Source organism: Lynx canadensis, chromosome A1 (assembly GCF_007474595.2).
Source record: "Lynx canadensis isolate LIC74 chromosome A1, mLynCan4.pri.v2, whole genome shotgun sequence".
In the NCBI taxonomy this organism is placed as follows: Eukaryota; Metazoa; Chordata; class Mammalia; order Carnivora; family Felidae; genus Lynx; species Lynx canadensis.
Genome location: NC_044303.2, coordinates 110,838,639 through 110,856,396, shown reverse-complemented (window position 1 = coordinate 110,856,396; position 17,758 = coordinate 110,838,639). Strand labels below are relative to the sequence as shown.

The 17,758-nt window shown below is 40.5% G+C and overlaps 1 protein-coding gene across 1 annotated transcript; it reads left to right on the top strand.

The window, feature by feature from the left end:
- Positions 1–473: 473 nt before the first annotated feature.
- CA1H5orf15 (chromosome A1 C5orf15 homolog) lies at positions 474–14,528 on the top strand. The gene is made up of 3 exons (XM_030318114.2): positions 474–670; positions 11,564–12,090; positions 13,029–14,528. The coding sequence occupies exons 1-3, from the start codon at positions 532–534 to the stop codon at positions 13,158–13,160; spliced, it is 798 nt and encodes a 265-aa protein (XP_030173974.1). The 5' UTR covers positions 474–531; the 3' UTR covers positions 13,161–14,528.
- The last annotated feature ends 3,230 nt before the right edge of the window (positions 14,529–17,758 follow it).

The following is a 17,758-nucleotide window of genomic DNA, read 5'->3' as shown; positions in this document are numbered from 1 at the left end:
AAAAAAGTTTATTTTTGTGAGAGACGGGGTGGGGGTAGGGAGTGGCAGAGAGAAAAGTAGACAGAGGATCCAAAGTGGGCTCTGTGCTGACAGCAGACAGCCAGATGGAGGGCTGGAACTCACGACCTCTGAGATCATGGCTCCCTTGGAAGTCGGAGGCTGAACCGACTGAGCCCCCCAGGAGCCCCCCAAATAAAATAAATCTCTAAAAAACAAACAAAACAAAAACCCCTCAATGTTTTAAAATACTTTCATGAGCTGTAATAGTATCCCATCACGTGGCAGGCAGAGAGAGGCTCACTCTGAACCTCTCTACATCTTTCACTTTACAACCTCGACCCGAAAGGGGCTGGGGCAAGACCTACCCTTCGCTGAAACTCCCACTACCCTTCCTCTTTAACCCGGTTTCCGGAGCGCCCCTCTGGGCTGCGACGTCATCACGTTGGGACGTACGTGCTGTGGTGCCTTACGCAGTGTCTGATGTCATGACGTAGAGCCTAGCAACAACGCAGGCTCCCGGCGGAGTCCGTTATGGCCGCTGCTGTCTTGAGGAGGATGAGGGGAACCGTGCAAGCGAAACTGCGGTACTCGCCCGGCCTCCAGGTCCCGGGAGAGTTGGCGCAGCCGCTTGTCCTGGCGCTCCTGCTTGCGTCCGCCACCTTGTCCAGTGGTAAAGTGGGCGCGGCGGCAGGGCGGGCGCGGGAGGGCCGCGCGGGCGGAGAGACAGGCCCGGCCAGGGAAAGGGCGCTTCCGAGTGTCCTGAGCAGATGGCGATGTCCAGATGGGGCAGGGTCTCTAGGCGCCAAGGAGGGAGGGTAGGCTGTCTGATGGAGTCTAAGGAGGTGGGGTTTCTGAGAGGCCCGAGATGCGGGGTTGAGAGATGTGGGAATCCGGGCAGCAGAGTATGGAGATGGGCGTGAGGGAGGAGTGGTGGTGTTATCTACAGTGTCTTGAAGAATGCGTTGCACAGGGAGTGGCGGTGGTGGGGGGTCTCCAAAATTGCTTGGAGGGAGGAGTTATGAGGAGGCAGAGGGAACAGATGCTGAGGAGATGGCCATGGTTAGGAGGTGTGGTGTCTAGAGACGTTCCCTAGGTGGGGGGAGGTACCCAGCGGTCTGGCAGGGCCAGGGGAGTGTGGGGGTTTTCCAGAACGGGCGGGTAAGTGGTAGAGATCGAGGTGGGCAGGGGCAGGGACCAAACTGAGCTGATGGAATATTTCGGAGAGCAAAAGTGAAGGGGAAAACGCTATCTTAAGGTAGTGCTTCATCTCTCAGATCTGGGAGGTTCTGGTGCTTGGTAAAGAGCCAGAATACTGGGGCTTTGGGCTCCTGAGGGGTTTACGAGGACGAGAGGGAGAATGCAACAAGGGAGATTCTTTGTAAACATGGTTCCCTGTGTCCTGGGTTAGCTGGGCAAGACTGCTTCGTTTTTAATAGAGTCGTAGGATTTGATTATTTCATTTAAAACATTTAAAAACTTCTATTTAAAATAAAAAAAAGATTTAAAATTAAAATTTTTTTATTTGAAAGTTTTTATTTATTGAGGTATGATTGGCATATTACGTTATGTTAGTCCTAGGTGTACAGCATAATGGTTCAGTATTTGTATACACTGGGAACTGATCATCACCGCAGCTCTACCATTCACCATACAGAGTTACAGATTTTTTTTTCTTGTAATGAGAGCTGTTAAGATTTACTCTTTTAGCCACTTCCAAATATGCATTACTGTAGTATTGACTGTAGTCACCAAGCTTTATATTACATCGTCATGACTTACTTATTTTGTAACTGGAAGTTTGTACCTTTTGATGCTCTTCATCCATTTCGCCAACCTCTTATCTACTCCCCTCTGGCAACCACCCGTCTCTTCTTTATATCTATGAGTATGGCTTGTTTGTTTGCTTGTTTGTTTTGTTTTGATTTTTTCTGGACTCCACATATAAGTGAAATCATATGATATTTGTCTTTCTCTGACTTATTTCACTTAGCATAATGCCTTCAAGGTCCATCCACGTTGTCACAAAATTTCATTTTGGGTGTGTGTGGCTGAGTAATATTCTCTTGTATATATATATACACACCACATATTCTTTATGTGTTCATCTATCCATGGGCATTTAGGTTGTTTCCATATCTTGGCTATGATTATTTTTAGAGAGAGAGAGAGAGAGCATGAGTGGGGCAGAGGGGAAGAGGGAGAGAGAGAATCTTAAGCTGGCTTCATGCTCAGTGTAGAGCTCAATGTGGGACTCTAGCCCATGACCCTGGGATCATGACCTGACTTGAAATCAAGGGTTGGATGCTCATCCGACTGACCCATCCAGGAGTCCCCATATCTTGGCTTTTGTAAATAATGCTGCATGATTAAATATTTCTTTTCTTAGAAATGTTACATTGTGAATGAAGATATTGAAGCCTTTATCAGGAAATAAATCTGTAAACTAGGGCTTGAGACTTCAGGGGAACAAATCTATTAATAAGAATTTGTAATGATTAAGCAATATTTTATTTAGTAATCTCTTTTTTCTTTCAGGCCAAGACACGGTCCTGCTTTTTTCCGTAAATCTTTTTTGAGTTTTCAGATGAAAAACATGGTGAATGGGATAGCAATTTTCTTATTTGCCAACAGGGGCTGTCTAGCTACACGTTCTCTGCTATAGTGCTCTGGTTACTTCCTTAGGTTTCCTCAGCAGCACTGAGGGTGGGGCATCCCCTGTCCCAGAAGCATTTGTAAGTCTGTGGGGAAGAACTGAGGTCCATTTTTCCAAAGCTCTTTAATAATGACTAAAATATAACTAGGATTTCTCTGATCGATGCAGATATTCCTGTTCCTAAAGTACTTATATAGCATAATTGTTTTGGTTATTTAATCATTTAAGAAAACAACTAACATTTAAACATTTATATTTCTTACTGAAATGCTAAAGACATACAGCCTGAGGGATATGTAGCTGGTAACTGTAGTTGCAGGAAGAACTTTTCCCTTTAAGAGATGGTTGGAAATCTTGTGGAGAGGGGCAAGTGAGGGGGTAGTTTGGAGTATTAAGGTGTCTTCTTGTCTTTGTTTTTACTTATTAGACCCTCATAAATATTGCTCCAACCATACTGGGACATTTTAGGTAATCTTTTTCTTTTTTTATTAAGTCTTTATGTCAATTTCAAATTCATATTATTCCCTACTGAAAATAATTTAAATGTAAACTAATATATATGCTTCTAAGGGGGAAGCAGCTACATTTAAGTACAGCATAGCATTTGTAAAGGTTTGGGTAGTGTAAATGTTTTTTGTAAGCATGCCTTGGAGTAGTGTGATTTCAAAGTTAATTACTCTTGTAATATGAAACTTATAGTCTAGATAGGAGATGTTGAGTCCCAAACTTCAAATAAGCATAGAAAGTTAGGAAGTTACTCCATTAGATGTATTTAAACTTGTTCCATATTAGGTTTCTTAAAATTTCAGTTCTCAGGTATATTCCTGGCAATCTGAAAGGATTTTAAGGTTCTACATTTTTATTTTGACAAAATCTAAAAAAATTAATATAAGCATTATTTTGGATCACTGGATGATCACCTTCTGATTAAGTCTTGCCAGGCCATTAAGACAGTTTTTTAAAGGGACCCATAGAAGAGAATTAAATGTAGAAAGTTATTTTTAAAATGTTTTAATGAGGGAGGTAATATCAAACAGGAAAGGACAGAAATGGAACATTTAGAAGTCTAAAGTACTGTATATGATTGTAGAAGCTCAACAATTAAATCCATAAAGTCAGAGTTCTCACTTTGTTCTGCATACCCTTCATTTCTGACTAGATCATATTCTCTGATTTGAAGGAGTGGAGGTCTAGGAGGTTGATCTAATTTGCATCAAATGTTTCAGATGGATTTTTCATTTGTTTTCTGTGTATTACTTCCAAGTTTTTACTCTTTGAACAATACTTACTAATTCTGCTCCTACTTGGTGCTAGGTTTTGGAGTTACAACAACAAATGGGTTAACATTGACGATACCCTTAGAAGAATGAGTGGGTTTTTCCTGGCTGAAACTATGGGAAAGGCTTTTCAGAGGGTGTGATAGGTGCAAAGATCCTACTTGAGAAGTGGTGTAGGGTTTGTGGTGAGAATTGGGTCAAAAGCATATTCTATAAACATTGATTGCTATCTGTTAAGTAGGCAACAGGGATAGAGGAGTTTGGGAGATAAGTAAGAGATAAGATTGAGGCTCCAGATCCTGTAGGATCTTGTAGGCTATTACAAAGACTTGGAATTTCACTTTTGAGAGATGGAGAGCTCTCAGAGGGTTTTAAGCAGAAGAGCAACATCAAACTTAATCACATTGAACTTATATCACATTCTCAAATGTGATGATGACTCGAGCTGTTGTGTTGAGAGTGGACAGTAGGAGTTAGGGTAGAAGCAGGCAGATTAGTTAGAAGGCTACCGTAATACACCAGGTAAGATGATAGTGGCTTGGACTAGGCAGTACCAGTTACAAGGTGAAAAGTCTTTAAATTTTAATACACTTTGAAGGTAGGGTAACAGATTTGTTGTGGGATATTAAGAACATAATGATTACAGGGTTTTTTCTTCAGTAACTAGAAAAAAGGAATTGCCACTAACTGAAATATGGACTGGAGGTAGAGCAAGTTTTTTTTTTTTTTCTTTTTGTGTGGGAAGTAAAATTCATTTCTTAAAACTCTTTATTTTGAAATAATTGTAGATTTACTTGCAATTGTAAGAAATAATACAGATCCTGTATACCCTTTACTCATTTTCCCTAGTGGTTACATCTTAAGAAACTGTAGTACATTATCATAGTCAGGACACTGACATTGCTAGTCAAGATAAAGAGCATTTCCATCAACCTCTCATGTTGCCCTTTTATAGTCACTCCCATGTCCTTCCTTTCCCTACTCCCTCCTGAAATTCTGGCAACCACTAATCTGTTATTTATTTCTTTAATTTTGTCATTTTGAGAATGTGATATAAATGAAATCATATGGTATATAACTTTTTGGACTTGGCTTTTTTTACCTAGCATAATTCTCTGGAGATTCATCAAGTTGTTTCATGTGTCAATAGTTTTTTTTTTTTTTTTTTAATTGCTGAGTAATATTCCATTATCATGTAGCCACACTACACTTTGTTTAACCATTCATCCTTTGAAGGATGTCTAGGTTGTTTCCAGTTTTTGAGTGTTATGATTAATATGAAGTAAACATTGATGTACAGATTTTTTGTGTGATCCTAAGATTTCATTTCTTTGGGATAAATGTTCAGGCGTGCAATTGCTGGGTCATGTGGTAGTTAGATACTTAGTTTTTTTTTTTTTTTTTTTTTTTAAATTTTTTTTTTTTTCAACGTTTATTTATTTTTGGGACAGAGAGAGACAGAGCATGAACGGGGGAGGGGCAGAGAGAGAGGGAGACACAGAATCGGAAACAGGCTCCAGGCTCTGAGCCATCAGCCCAGAGCCCGACGCTGGGCTCGAACTCACGGACCGCGAGATCGTGACCTGGCTGAAGTCGGACGCTTAACCGACTGCGCCACCCAGGCGCCCCGATACTTAGTTTTTTAAGAAAATGTCAAACTGGGACACCTGGGTGGCTCAGTCAGTTGAGTGTCCGACTTCGGCTCAGGTCATGATCTCACAGTCCATGAGTTCGAGCCCCGCGTCGGGCTCTGTGCTGACAGCTCAGAGCCTGGAGCCTGCTTTGGATTTTGTGTTTCCCTCTCTCTCTGCCCCTCCCCTGCTCATGCTCTGTCTCTGTCTCAAAAATAAATAAAACATTAAAAAAAAAAGAAACTGCCAACGTGTTTTCTGGCATAGTTGTCCTGTTTTGTGTTACCACCAGCAACATAGAAATGATCTAGCTTCCCTGCATCTTTGCCAATATTTGGTGTTGTCATTACTTTTTATTTTACTGTCATTCTGATAGTTGTGTAGTGATATCTTTATTGTGGTTTTAATTTGTGTTTCCTTAGTGGCTAATACCTTTTCATGTGCTTATTTGCCATCTGTATATTCTCTTCATTGAAATGTGCCTTTGTCTCTGTTGCCTGTTTTCTAATTGGATTGTTTCCTTTTTCATTTTTGAGCTCTCAGATTTCTTTTTTTTTTAATTTTTTAATGTTTATTTTTGAGAGAGAGAGAATGAGAGAGACAGAGTGGGAGCAAGGGAGGGGCAGAGAGAGAGGGAGACACAGAATCCGAAACAAGCTCCAGGCTCTGAGCTGTCAGCACAGAGCCCGAGACGGGGCTGGAACTCATGAACTGGGAGATTATGACCTGAGCTGAAGTTGGACACTTAACCAACTGAGCCACCCAGGCACCTCGAGTTTTCAGATTTCTTTATGTGTTCTGGATACTCTTCCTTTGTTGGGTTGGGCCTTACAAATATTTCTCCCATGTGTAGCTTATCTTTTCATCCTCCCATGAAAGTCTTTCCATGGAGCAAAAGTTTTTCATTTTGATAGAATCCAATTTATGGGTTTTTTTTCTTTTATGTATTGTGTTTTTGGTGTCAGGTCTACAAATTTGTGCTTAGTCCTGGATTCCATAGATATTTTCCTTTGTCTTTTTCTATAAGTTTTATAGTTTTGCATTTTACATTTAAATTTGTGATCTACTTTTATTTTTATTTATTTAGTAATTATTACTATTATTATTTTTTAAGTAATCTGTACACCCACTGTGGGGCTTGAACATATGACCCCGACTTCAAGAGTCACATGCTTCATTGACTGAGCCACCAGGTTCCCCCATGTTCCATTTTTAGTTAAGTTTTGTAGAAGATATGAGACTTACATGAAGGTTCATTTAGCTTAATATGGTGGACTGCATTGATTGATTTTTGAATATTGAATCAGTTTTGCATTGCTGGAATAACCCTCACTGTTCATGGAATATCATTCTTTTTATGTATTACTGGTTTCTATTTGCTAATATTTTCCTAAGGACTTTTGCAGCTATTTTCATGAAAAATACCAGTCTGTAGTTTTCTTTTTCTGTAGGGTTTTTGGTTTTGGTATCAGGATAATAATACTAGCTTCATAAAATGAATTGAACAATGTTCCCTCCTATTCTCTGGAGGAGATTCTGTAGAATTGGTGAGAATTCTTCTTTAAACATTTGGTAGGATTCACAATGAAACCATCTGAGCCTGGAGATTAATTTTTTGGGAATTTTAAAATTAAGGATTCAGTTTCCTTAATGATAATAGGGGTATTCAAATGATGTATTTCATACTGAGTGAGTTGTAGTAGTTTGTATTTGAAGACTCTGGTCTTACTTAAACTTTCTCTTTTGGTTAGCTTTTTATGACATAACTCTGGCAGGGGAGGAGGGAATTACTGCACATTATTGTCAGGTAGAGGTAGGAATCTGGAGTCTCCATTTGATCGCTGTTGTCACCCAAAGAGTGGTAGTCTTCTTGTTACTTCTAGATAAGAATGGGAGTTCTGTCTCCACTGATGGCCTGTACTTACATAGTGGTGGGAGTGGCCTCATTACTATTGGGTGATAGTTAAAGTCTTGACTCTCCATTAGGCCTCTTCTGACAACATTATTGTGGAGGGCAAGAGGCACCTTATTACAGCCTGCTGAGGGTGGAAATCTAGGCTTTCTACTTGGCCTTTGTTGGTGTGGATGTGAGCAGGGCCACAGTTTTTTTGTTTTTTGTTTTTTGTTTTTTTGTGGGTGTTTGCCTCGAGTAGAGCAGTCATTGTCTAGAAGTTTTCTTTCTTACGAGGCTGCGTCTCTCCTGATCTTTTAGAGAGAGAGCTTTTTTGGGGGGAGGGGATGGCATGTTTTTGTCCATACTCCTTGCCGTTTCCAGGTTGCTGTCTTCTTCAGGTACAAGTCTAGAATATATGAGGCAAAAAGAAAATCCAGGAAAGTCACTACTGGGTTGTTTCTCAAATCTTGAGGTCTCTAACCATTCTGCTGTGTTCTCTCCACCTTTCAGTCTTCTTAAGCTATTTTACATATAATATCCAGAGTTAGTTTTTTCACTGGAGAAATAGGGAAAAGTTTTCTACTCCATCTTCCTAGAAGCCAAAGTAAGAATTCATTTTGAGTATGTTAATTTGAATGTCAGACATCAAGAGGAGATGTCAAGTAGCAGTGGATTTATGAGTCTAGAGTTCTGGTAATTCATGGAAGTTCTCTTCTCATGGCTTCCTTTTTCTCTGAGAAGTTAGGAAGTGATGCCAGTGAAAACGAGGACAACAGAGAAGGTGTTGGGAGAACAGAGGAACTTGTGAATGGTCTCCTAAGGGAGCAAGAGGGTGAATGGACTAGAAAAATACAGTATAATTGCCAGTAGCATTACACATACACTTGAATTTTTGGCATTGAATTTAAAATGAAATAAAAATGGTGACATGGTTTTGTATTTATTTCCAGCCAAGTTCAGCCAGTTGGTGCAACAGGGAGTGGTCACAGACTTTGATTTTACTTGGGATGTAGCCTTGCCAAGTGAGTGGAACAAAGTGAGCAAGGGGATGGGGATTGGAGGTGTATGTAAGGGATGCATAATGCTGACTATAAAATTGAATCTGGGTAAAGAGGGAGGGCAAAAATATTGGGCAAGGGTGGGATGGTGGCCATGAGGGACTGAAAAGATGGTAGAATCAGAACTGTAGGTCCTGATAGATTCAGGATACCAGGGAATGAATTAGAAGGATAGGTGGTTATGTCAGCAAGTAGGAGGATGCATGAAATTGAGATTATGGAAGAGTTGTGATGATAGTGACCATGGTGTGACAGGTTAAGGTAAGGGGGAGGGCTGGTCATCAGAAGTGGGGGCAAGGATTTGAAATCAAGACAGGAGCACCTGGGTAGCATGAACTCTAGAGCCAGAAGAATAGGAACTGTGACCGGGAGTTGGTGGACAAAGGTTAGTGGGTGATAGCTGATGATAGGAGAATCAAGGCTGGTGCATTTAGGGAGGGGAAAGGGAGAATAGTCTGGAAGGTTCCCCCGCCCCCACACACCCCATGCCCCACCCCAGAACAGTTTCCCCCCTTTTCCAAACTCAGTGGTACAAGGATGTGGGTGAAAAAACAGCTATTAATTAAAAGGGCTTCAGGGAAAGTGTATCTTTATTTTTTTTTTTATTTTTTTATTTTTTTTTTTAAATTTTAACGTTTTATTTATTTTTGAGACAGAGAGAGACAGAGCATGAACGGGGGAGGGGCAGAGAGAGGGGGAGACACAGAATCGGAAACAGGCTCCAGGCTCTGAGCTGTCAGCACAGAGCCCGACGTGGGGCTCGAACTCACGGACCGCGAGATCGTGACCTGGCTGAAGTCGGACGCTTAACCGACTGAGCCACCCAGACGCCCCGGAAAGTGTATCTTTAAGGGAGAGCCAGGTTTCAGTTATCACAACAAAGTGAAGGATAAAGGAGGGGATTTGCTGATACTTGACTGAATTCTAGAGTGCACAGTGGATGGGTTTCTAGACGTGGAGATGGGTAGGAGGTGGGGAGAATTATAATCACTGCCACCCTTATCAGGTTGTGTCCTTTAGATATACATGATAATTCTATATTAGTATATGTGCTGCCGAAGCGAGCACTATACATGATTATTCTAAAAAGGGGCGCCTGGGTGGCTCAGTCGGTTAAGCGGCTGACTTCGGCTCGGGTCATGATCTTGCGGTCTGTGAGTTCGAGTTTGAGCCCCGCGTCGGGCTCTGTGCTGACAGCTCAGAGCCTGGAGCCCATTTTGGATTCTGTGTCTCCCTCTCTCTGACCCTTCCCCATTCATGCTCTGTCTCTCTCTGTCTCAAAAATAAATAAACATTAAAAAAAATTTTTTTAAAAGTGATGTATAGAAAAATGATTTTTTAAAAAAAGTCAAGGTTAGTTAGTTCGCTCCCAACTTAAAAAAATTATATTTTAAATCATATTTTCACCAACTTTGGCAGGAAAGTTAAATATACCAGAGAAATAATAATTTGTAAATGTCTGAATCATAACATTTGAAGTGACAAATGTAAAAATTATTTTAACAAATTCCTGTTAATAATTTTCTGAATAATGTACTCACTTATAGGCCCTGTTTCTTTCTTCTAATGGAAAGTTTCAAGGAATCAATTGTTGAAAATATTTAAGAGAGTGTTACTAATTTACTAATTTTTTTTACCAATTTATTAAATTATTTTTTCTAAGAGATTCCATTCAGTCCAGTTGACACTAGCTATTTATTTTTTCTATACAAAATAGGTGTCATCTATGATACACAAACCAGAGTGTATTCATGTATTCAGGTATTACATGTTCGAACAGAGTGGTCTGTTAGATTCTTAATTTATGTGCATGCACATGTTTGTGAAAGCCCAGGAATTATTTGGTTTAATTTTACCCCTATAAAATATTTTACTATAATTTGATAGATGTTAAAATAGTATCTGTGTATTTTTAGATCTCACGTGACCATTTTTTTTTTTTAATTTTTTTAACATTTATTTTATTACTGAGAGATAGAGACAGAGTATGAGCATGGGAGGGGCAGAGACAGGAGGAGACACACAATCTGAAACAGGCTCCAGGCTCTGAGCTGTCAGTACAGAGCCTGATGCAGGGCTCGAATTCACAAACCACCAGACGGTGACCTGAGCTGAAGTTGTACACTTAACCGACTGAGCCACCCAGGCGCCACCCCCCCCCCCCCCCATTTTTTTCTTTTTTACAAGTATAATGGATATTCTTGAAGTTCTTCAACAGATATTACATTAGCTTATAAATTAGAGACACTGTTAAATTTCAGCAGGGATTCTTCTAAACTTTTGCTGTGTAGAGTTACTTCTCTAAATAATTTAAACTACTTAAGTAAACCACACTGAGTGGGTAGGAGTACAGGGAAATAAGAGCTTGTATGTATTTGGTGTTATTCCCATACCTGGATTGCCTTCCCCAATCGTGAAAAGTCTAGTTCACACTTAGTTTTCAAGTTTCCAATTTCCATTTCTTCCCTTTTAGGAGTTTTCCCTTAGTCCTTCCTAAGAATACTTAAAAAAAAAAAAATTGGGAGAGGAAGTGTTCTGGTTCTAGTATCATTTAGAAATGCTACCTACAGCTTGCTTATAGCTTCTCTTAAATTTGTTGTATTGGAAATATTTAGGCTCACATTCCACATCTGGTTTGTGACCTACTTGAGCTAGGATCAGCCACCGATCTTTCTGTTCTGGGGATGAGGTGCAGTCTAGGCAAGGATTACTGAAGTCCAACCTCTTTGTGAAATGAAAATGGGATGCATAACAACTTTGTGTGTATTTCACCATTGTGACCTAAAGTCATCCCTCTCTATTCTTTTTCTTTCTGTGACAGGCTGTGTAATGTAGTTGTTACTTTCTGGCTAAGGAGTTATTATCTGATGAATGATTGACTAAGAAGAAATGTGACTGATGGCTGGCTGTTGAGACTTATTAACAAATTCTCAAGAGAAAGAGGGATTTGGCAAAAAAATGCTTAGCAAAAAATTTAGGCAAATATGCTTCTAGCTTGATGGAGATAAAGTTGGAGATTTCAGTTTAATGTTTTTTATTCACCATTTTAGCTGTACCACAGACTGATTTGCTGAGCCAAACTATACTCCAGCCAGATGTCTCTGCTCCAAATATGAGTGTTTTAACACATGAAAACCAAACCAAACTTTCTGTCTCCCAAATCAGCGCCACTCTCCGTCCCACAACTAGTACAGAGAAAGGTGGAGGGGCATCTGTGGCCCCTCATCCCTCACCTACTACTTCCCTGTCTCAAGAGGAGGCAGATAACAATGAAGATCCCAGCATAGAGGAGGAGGATCTTCTTACGCTCAATAGTTCTCCATCTACCGCCAAAGACACTCTGGACAATGGAGACTATGGAGAACCAGACTATGACTGGACCACCAGCCCCAGGGACGATGAGTCCAGTGAAGCTCTGGAAGAAAACAGGAACTACATGGAAATTGAACAGTCAGTGAGATCTTTTAAGACCCCATCCTCAAATATTGAAGAGGAAGATAGCCATTTCTTTTTTCATCTTATTATTTTTGCTTTTTGTATTGCTGTTGTTTACATTACATATCACAACAAAAGGAAGGTAAGTTTGGGGTTTTCGTCCCCTCTATTTGTCCTTTATTATCTCCGTTGTATTTCTTATGAATATTTTTGATGATTCAGAATTTTTTTCTTTTTTAGTCAAGTTTAAATTGATGGTAAAATATCAAGATGTCTAATCAATATAAATCTCTGGTGTATTTTTACAAATTAGAATGCTTTACCTTGTATGCTTCTGAAAAAGAAGTCAAATTGTTTTTTAATGAACAAATCCAAAGCCCAGTGGTTTTTTAAAAAAAAAACCACTTAGGTCTTAAGTTAGCATTGCTACTTCAGTGGGAGTACATGTGGAGAAAGATTGTTAATTTAATACTTTTAATTAAGCATTGAACTTAATGATATTTTAATAACTTTGTCCTTGTTATAAAGGTATTACATGTTTATTTTATTATTATCATTTTTAAAATATTTGTTTATTGTTGAGAGAGAGAGAGCAAGTGGGAGATGGGCAGAGAGTGAGGGAGACAGAATCCGAAGCAGGCTCCAGGCTCTGAGCTGTCAGCACAGAGCCCGATGTGGGGCTTGAACCCGTGAACTGTGAGATCATGACTTGAGCCAAAGTCAGAGGCTTAACTGACTGAGCCACCCAGGCACCCCTACATGTTTATTTTGAGTGCCAGTGATACTCTAACCCAGTGTTGAATGTTGGGCCAACAAGTGGGCTCCTGGGCTCCACTGTGATCTACTAACTCATCTCTGCAGATAGAACCCAGGAATCAGTCTTCAGCAAGCACTCTGTACATAAAATTTGAGAAGCACTGTTTAACTTTGTTTACAAGATGAAAAATACAGTCCTTTTGTTGTTATTTTATTTTCCATAGTTAGGAAACTAGGAGAGAGGGAGAGTGCACTTGTTATACATATTTTTACATATCCTCCACTTTGTTTTTTCCACATCTAATTTATTTTGTTCTTTTCCAGATTTTCCTTCTGGTTCAGAGTAGGAAATGGCGTGATGGTCTTTGTTCCAAAACAGTGGAATATCATCGTCTAGACCAGAATGTTAATGAGGCAATGCCTTCGCTGAAGATTACCAATGATTATATTTTTTAAAGCACTGTGATTTGAGTTTGCTTATTATGTAATTTTATTTGCTTGACTTTTTTATATAATATTGTGCAGATGTTTGCCATAGGCAGTTGGTACTTAAATGAGAGGTGGGTCTCTCTTTATTTTGCCTTGGTGCTTTCGAAATGAAATGTCACAAACAAGGAGTATATAATTTTTTATCTACACATTTAGAGGTAAATTCAACAGGTGTCCAGAATGTGGAGCTAAGCATTATTATTAGTTTTGTTTTAGATTTCTTTATTGTTCTTCTTCTGGAAGTGTTAGTAATACTAGTTTTACAAGATCCCAACCTTGTAACTAAATCCTAACATATCTGGTACTGCTGGCTCCGATTCTCTTTCTGCCATCCAAATACTGTTTTATAAGCACACATTTTGTGATCCCAAACTGTTAATGTACAAGGATGCGTATAATAGCGCTTGGCATATAAGTAACATTTTTTCTTCCAGGAAAATCGCTTTGGATATTTTTGGATGATTTAAACATAACTTAAGATAATGATAATGTTCAATCTGACCACAGTTTTAGGTAACATATTAATAAATGTCTCTAGAAATTCTGGCAATAGAGAGACTCTGCAGTTTGCAGTGGATATAGATGAAATGTTATAGAGATACCATATTTTGGCTTAAATTACTGAATTAAATTTAGAGGTAGAAATTGTGGCAAAATATTAAATACACATACAGTTGCTTTCAGTCAGCAATTGATTGTAGCACGGGTTCCTCCAAGCTTCCAAGCAAGGAGCAGAGTTTAAAATTCTATCAGATTTTTTCATGTTGTCTATTACTTTATAGTAAGTTTGAATAAATTTTAGGGGTCATTATCACTTAAGTAATTCTGTATCTAGGCCTTTCAAATTAAAATTATACCTGAATGAAGTTGTTTGTATACATAGAGGGTATATGTGTGCACTGACTTTTTCTCCCCCTGTACTTGTTTTATTTTCTTCTGTTTTGTTTTTCACAGCAACTGGAAATTATTTACTGTAATTTGTTTTACCCTGTCTTTCTATAATAAAGAATTGATCAATATGTACATATGTGATTTGAACCATGGTTGACTTACAAGTGTCACTGCAACTTTGTAGAAAACATAACCCCTAATATATGTTAAACACCCACTCAGAAAGTCCAGGTGAGGCAGTGGGCATGAGCTTTGTGTAAAGAAGGAAGAAGCGGGGCAGTCCGCCATTTCTTTCAGGTGGACAATTTACTGTCCTGATAAGGAAGGGCAGCACAATGGAAATATACCTGAACTGTTTTATGGCAGTAATTTTTCATATCTGAAATTGTATTATTTAATATTTTGAATAAGATTTTAAAAATAAATGGCAAAAATATAAATCTATGATTTTATAAGTGTGTTTCATTTTAGTGATGGCATGATGGAGCCCTTCATATGGGTGGTGACAGAGGGGTAGTGCTTTGTTTGGGAGGAAGCTAGCTTGGTTTTGTTCCTTTTAGTAGTAGTACTCTATGAATTCCCCTTAGATTTCTAAATCCTACTTTAGGCCCAATATTCTGCTGAGTAGTGAAGATTATTGAAAATGTGGTAAAGTAGGATTGCAAAGAAAAGTAAAGCAGCTAAATCAGTGTGTACTTTCTGGCATCCTGGCCTTCCTGTTTCCCTGTCGAAGGCTCCCCTATCAGGAGGCTCATCCTCCCTTAGTGGATCTAGCGTTCTTGTGCTCTTCCTCTTAGCACAGTCTCTGCGTTCTAAGCCCCAGTGTGCTGCAGTCAAGTAGTCTTTGATGTTTGGAGCGTCGAATCATACATCGATCAAAAATGCTGCCAGTAGGATGCCTGGCGGGTTCAGCTGGTAGAGCACCCGACTCTTGATCTTAGGGTTGTGAATTTGAGTCCCACGTGAAGATTACTTTAAAAACATAAAAAATCTTAAAAAAAGAAAATGCTGTCCAAGTCTTGGCACCTGAGCTGCTGGGCTATAAATATGTATATAATTCAGACATACAGGTGTATGTTACAACTTTTAAGTGAATTTGATCTCCTCTAGGGTTTTGTGTCTTGCTCGTTACCTAACAAATGAACATTTTTCATATCATTAATATTCTTTAAAAACCTCTAGTAGCTATATAATTTAGTTAGCTCTTTTCCTGTTTCGATGGTTTCCAATTTTTGATTCAGAAATAATGTGATGAACTTTTCTGTATTGGAATCAATTTGTTGGATTATATGAGGCAAAGGAGGCACAAATAGAACTGGATGGTGCAAACAAGACCCACATGTGAGTCTGAAAGCACCAGAATAGCCTACTTACGTGTGCTGTCTGCTCTCTTCTCTCCACATCCCAGTGTGGGCAGACTAGGTGCTCTGCACCGAATGTTGGAAATAATAGCATAATAGGTTACCCTTTAGCTTCTGTTTCTGTGTCTTACCTGAAAAGGAATGTTTTGAAATTTGTGAGACAGATGGAAACAGACCAGACATTTTGAATTTGTGCAGGCAGGCAGGCAGGCATGTCGTAACTGGGATTTTGATTTTTTAAAATTTTATCATTTTTTAAATATTTATTTTGAGAGAGAGAGCATGAGCTGGGGAAGGTCACAGGGAGGGAGGGAGAGAGAATCCCAAGCAGGCTCCACACTGTCGGTGCAGAGCCTGACATGGGGCCTGGTTCCACAAACCATGAGCTTGTGGCCTGAACTGAAATCAAGAGCTGGATGGATGCTTAACCGACTGAGCCACCCAAGGCACCCTGGGGATTTGATTTTAGATGTGATGTCACGTGGGTGAGTGCAGTCTCTTGTAGAAAGTGTGCAGAGGTGGCTCTCTCTATAGTTTACCCCAGAATGGAAGCTTGAAAACAGAGGACTGGCTGTTACTCATCTCTGGCTGCATATTCAGCACTGCCTGTCTCCTACTAGGCCCCTGGAAATTGTACAGTGACGTCTTTGTGAAATTAGATCAAGAGAAAATCCAGTCGAATCAGGCTCAGCTCTGGCGCATGTAGTTGGCATATGGGCTAATATTGACATCCGAGACCCAGAACTCCATGCAGTGGGGGAGAACCAAGATGTAGTGTGTCCACTTTGTTGGACCGGCCACATTTCTACTTGGAGCTAAAGTCCACATTAATTGTGTGAGATCTCAGCCCTCCCTGCAAATCCCAGGTTCTGATCAGAGTAGGCTGCCCATGGAAGCAAAGGGGAGGGAGAAGGTTACTGGGATAGTGCAGTTGCCCACAGTGTCCAGGTCTTTCTCTCTCTCTGGCTGACTTTGCCCTTTGCCCTCTCAACCTGGTCTGCTGGTGCAACAGTTTGCCTCCCTTCTGGGCCCAGCAGTGAGCAGTTCCATCCTTTCCAGCAGAAGTACAAGAGGTTGGAAGGATTCTGAGGGCTAGGTGTCTTCCAAGGGAATGGAAAAGGAGGCTGTCCCAAGGTGTGAAGTCCAGTCTGTGAACAGGATTCTGTTCACCTGTGGGTTTATAGTTACTTTTTTAAAATTTAAATTCAAGTTAGTTAACCAAGAGTGTAGTATTGGTTTCAGGAGTGGAACCCAGGGATTCATCACTTCTATGTAACACCCAGTGCTCATGGTCTCCTGGGTTTTTAATTTCGACGTGAGGAAGTTGCCGGGATAGATTCTGGAAATGGACCTGGGGTCATTTTTGACCTCCACCCCCCATCTCAATAGCCCTGAGGTAGTGACCTGCTGTCTGGATGATGTGTCTCAGGGAGCCTGATTCTGGAGTAGTAGGCAGCACTTCTACCCTGTAAGCTCCAAGTCCACCTTTCTTCCAGCTCCCTCCTAAAGAGCCCCAGACCCCTCTGCCACTATTGATGAAGCTCCAGGTTTAAAATTCCTGCTCCTTAGGTGGCATTTCTCCACCTGACACCCTAATATCTTTGCTTTAAAACCCTATGCTTCTTTTTCTCACAGCCCCCAAGCTGCTTCATTTCTCTGCTGGGTGATGACGGCATGTTCTGGGAATCCTTTACTTCCTGCATATTCTTCTCATAGGGTCCTTTGTGCTTTTGTGCCAGGCCGCCCTTTGGCATATGGGTTGGACAGCACTCCCATGTGGGACCCTTCTAAAGGGTCTATCCCTGGTGGGCCCTGGAGTCAGACTGGTCTGGGTTGAATTAACAGTCTGGGCCTGACCTCTCTGCTGTGTCCTCCCTATTTTGTAGCCTCGAGGGAGACGCCAAACACATTTCTTGATACATTTGGATGTGAGAAACGGTGTGGGGTCTTGAGGGCTAAGTTGAATGCCCTAGGCTTTGCTGGGGCTAAGATGTCCTGGCCCATGTTGCACCTACCTGCCTTTCTAGGAGGACCTAGGGAGAAATGGAAGAAGGGAAAGAGGAGTGTAGGATGAGGTCAAGTCTAGATGACCTTGGTCTGAGCTCTTTGTGTTTGTATCAACCTCCTACCTTGTAAAATAGACAGTTGAGTAGCTCACAGGTTTGTCAGGAAGAGAAAATGGATTTATGTTTGAGAAAGGACTTTGTGTAGAGGGAGGAGTTTCCAACATGTCAACCCCAAAAGAGCCAGTTCAAGGCTTGGGCCCATCAAGGAACAAGAGCTTGATGGAGCTGCTCAGGAGTTGCCCACAGT

Bases quoted from the DNA above. Each gene is read 5' to 3' on its own strand.
- CA1H5orf15 (XM_030318114.2), top strand. From the start codon at position 532: ATGGCCGCTGCTGTCTTGAGGAGGATGAGGGGAACCGTGCAAGCGAAA. The intron at 671-11,563 runs GTAAAGTGGGCG...TCACCATTTTAG, and splicing joins GTCCGCCACCTTGTCCAGTG to CTGTACCACAGACTGATTTG. The intron at 12,091-13,028 runs GTAAGTTTGGGG...GTTCTTTTCCAG, and splicing joins CATATCACAACAAAAGGAAG to ATTTTCCTTCTGGTTCAGAG.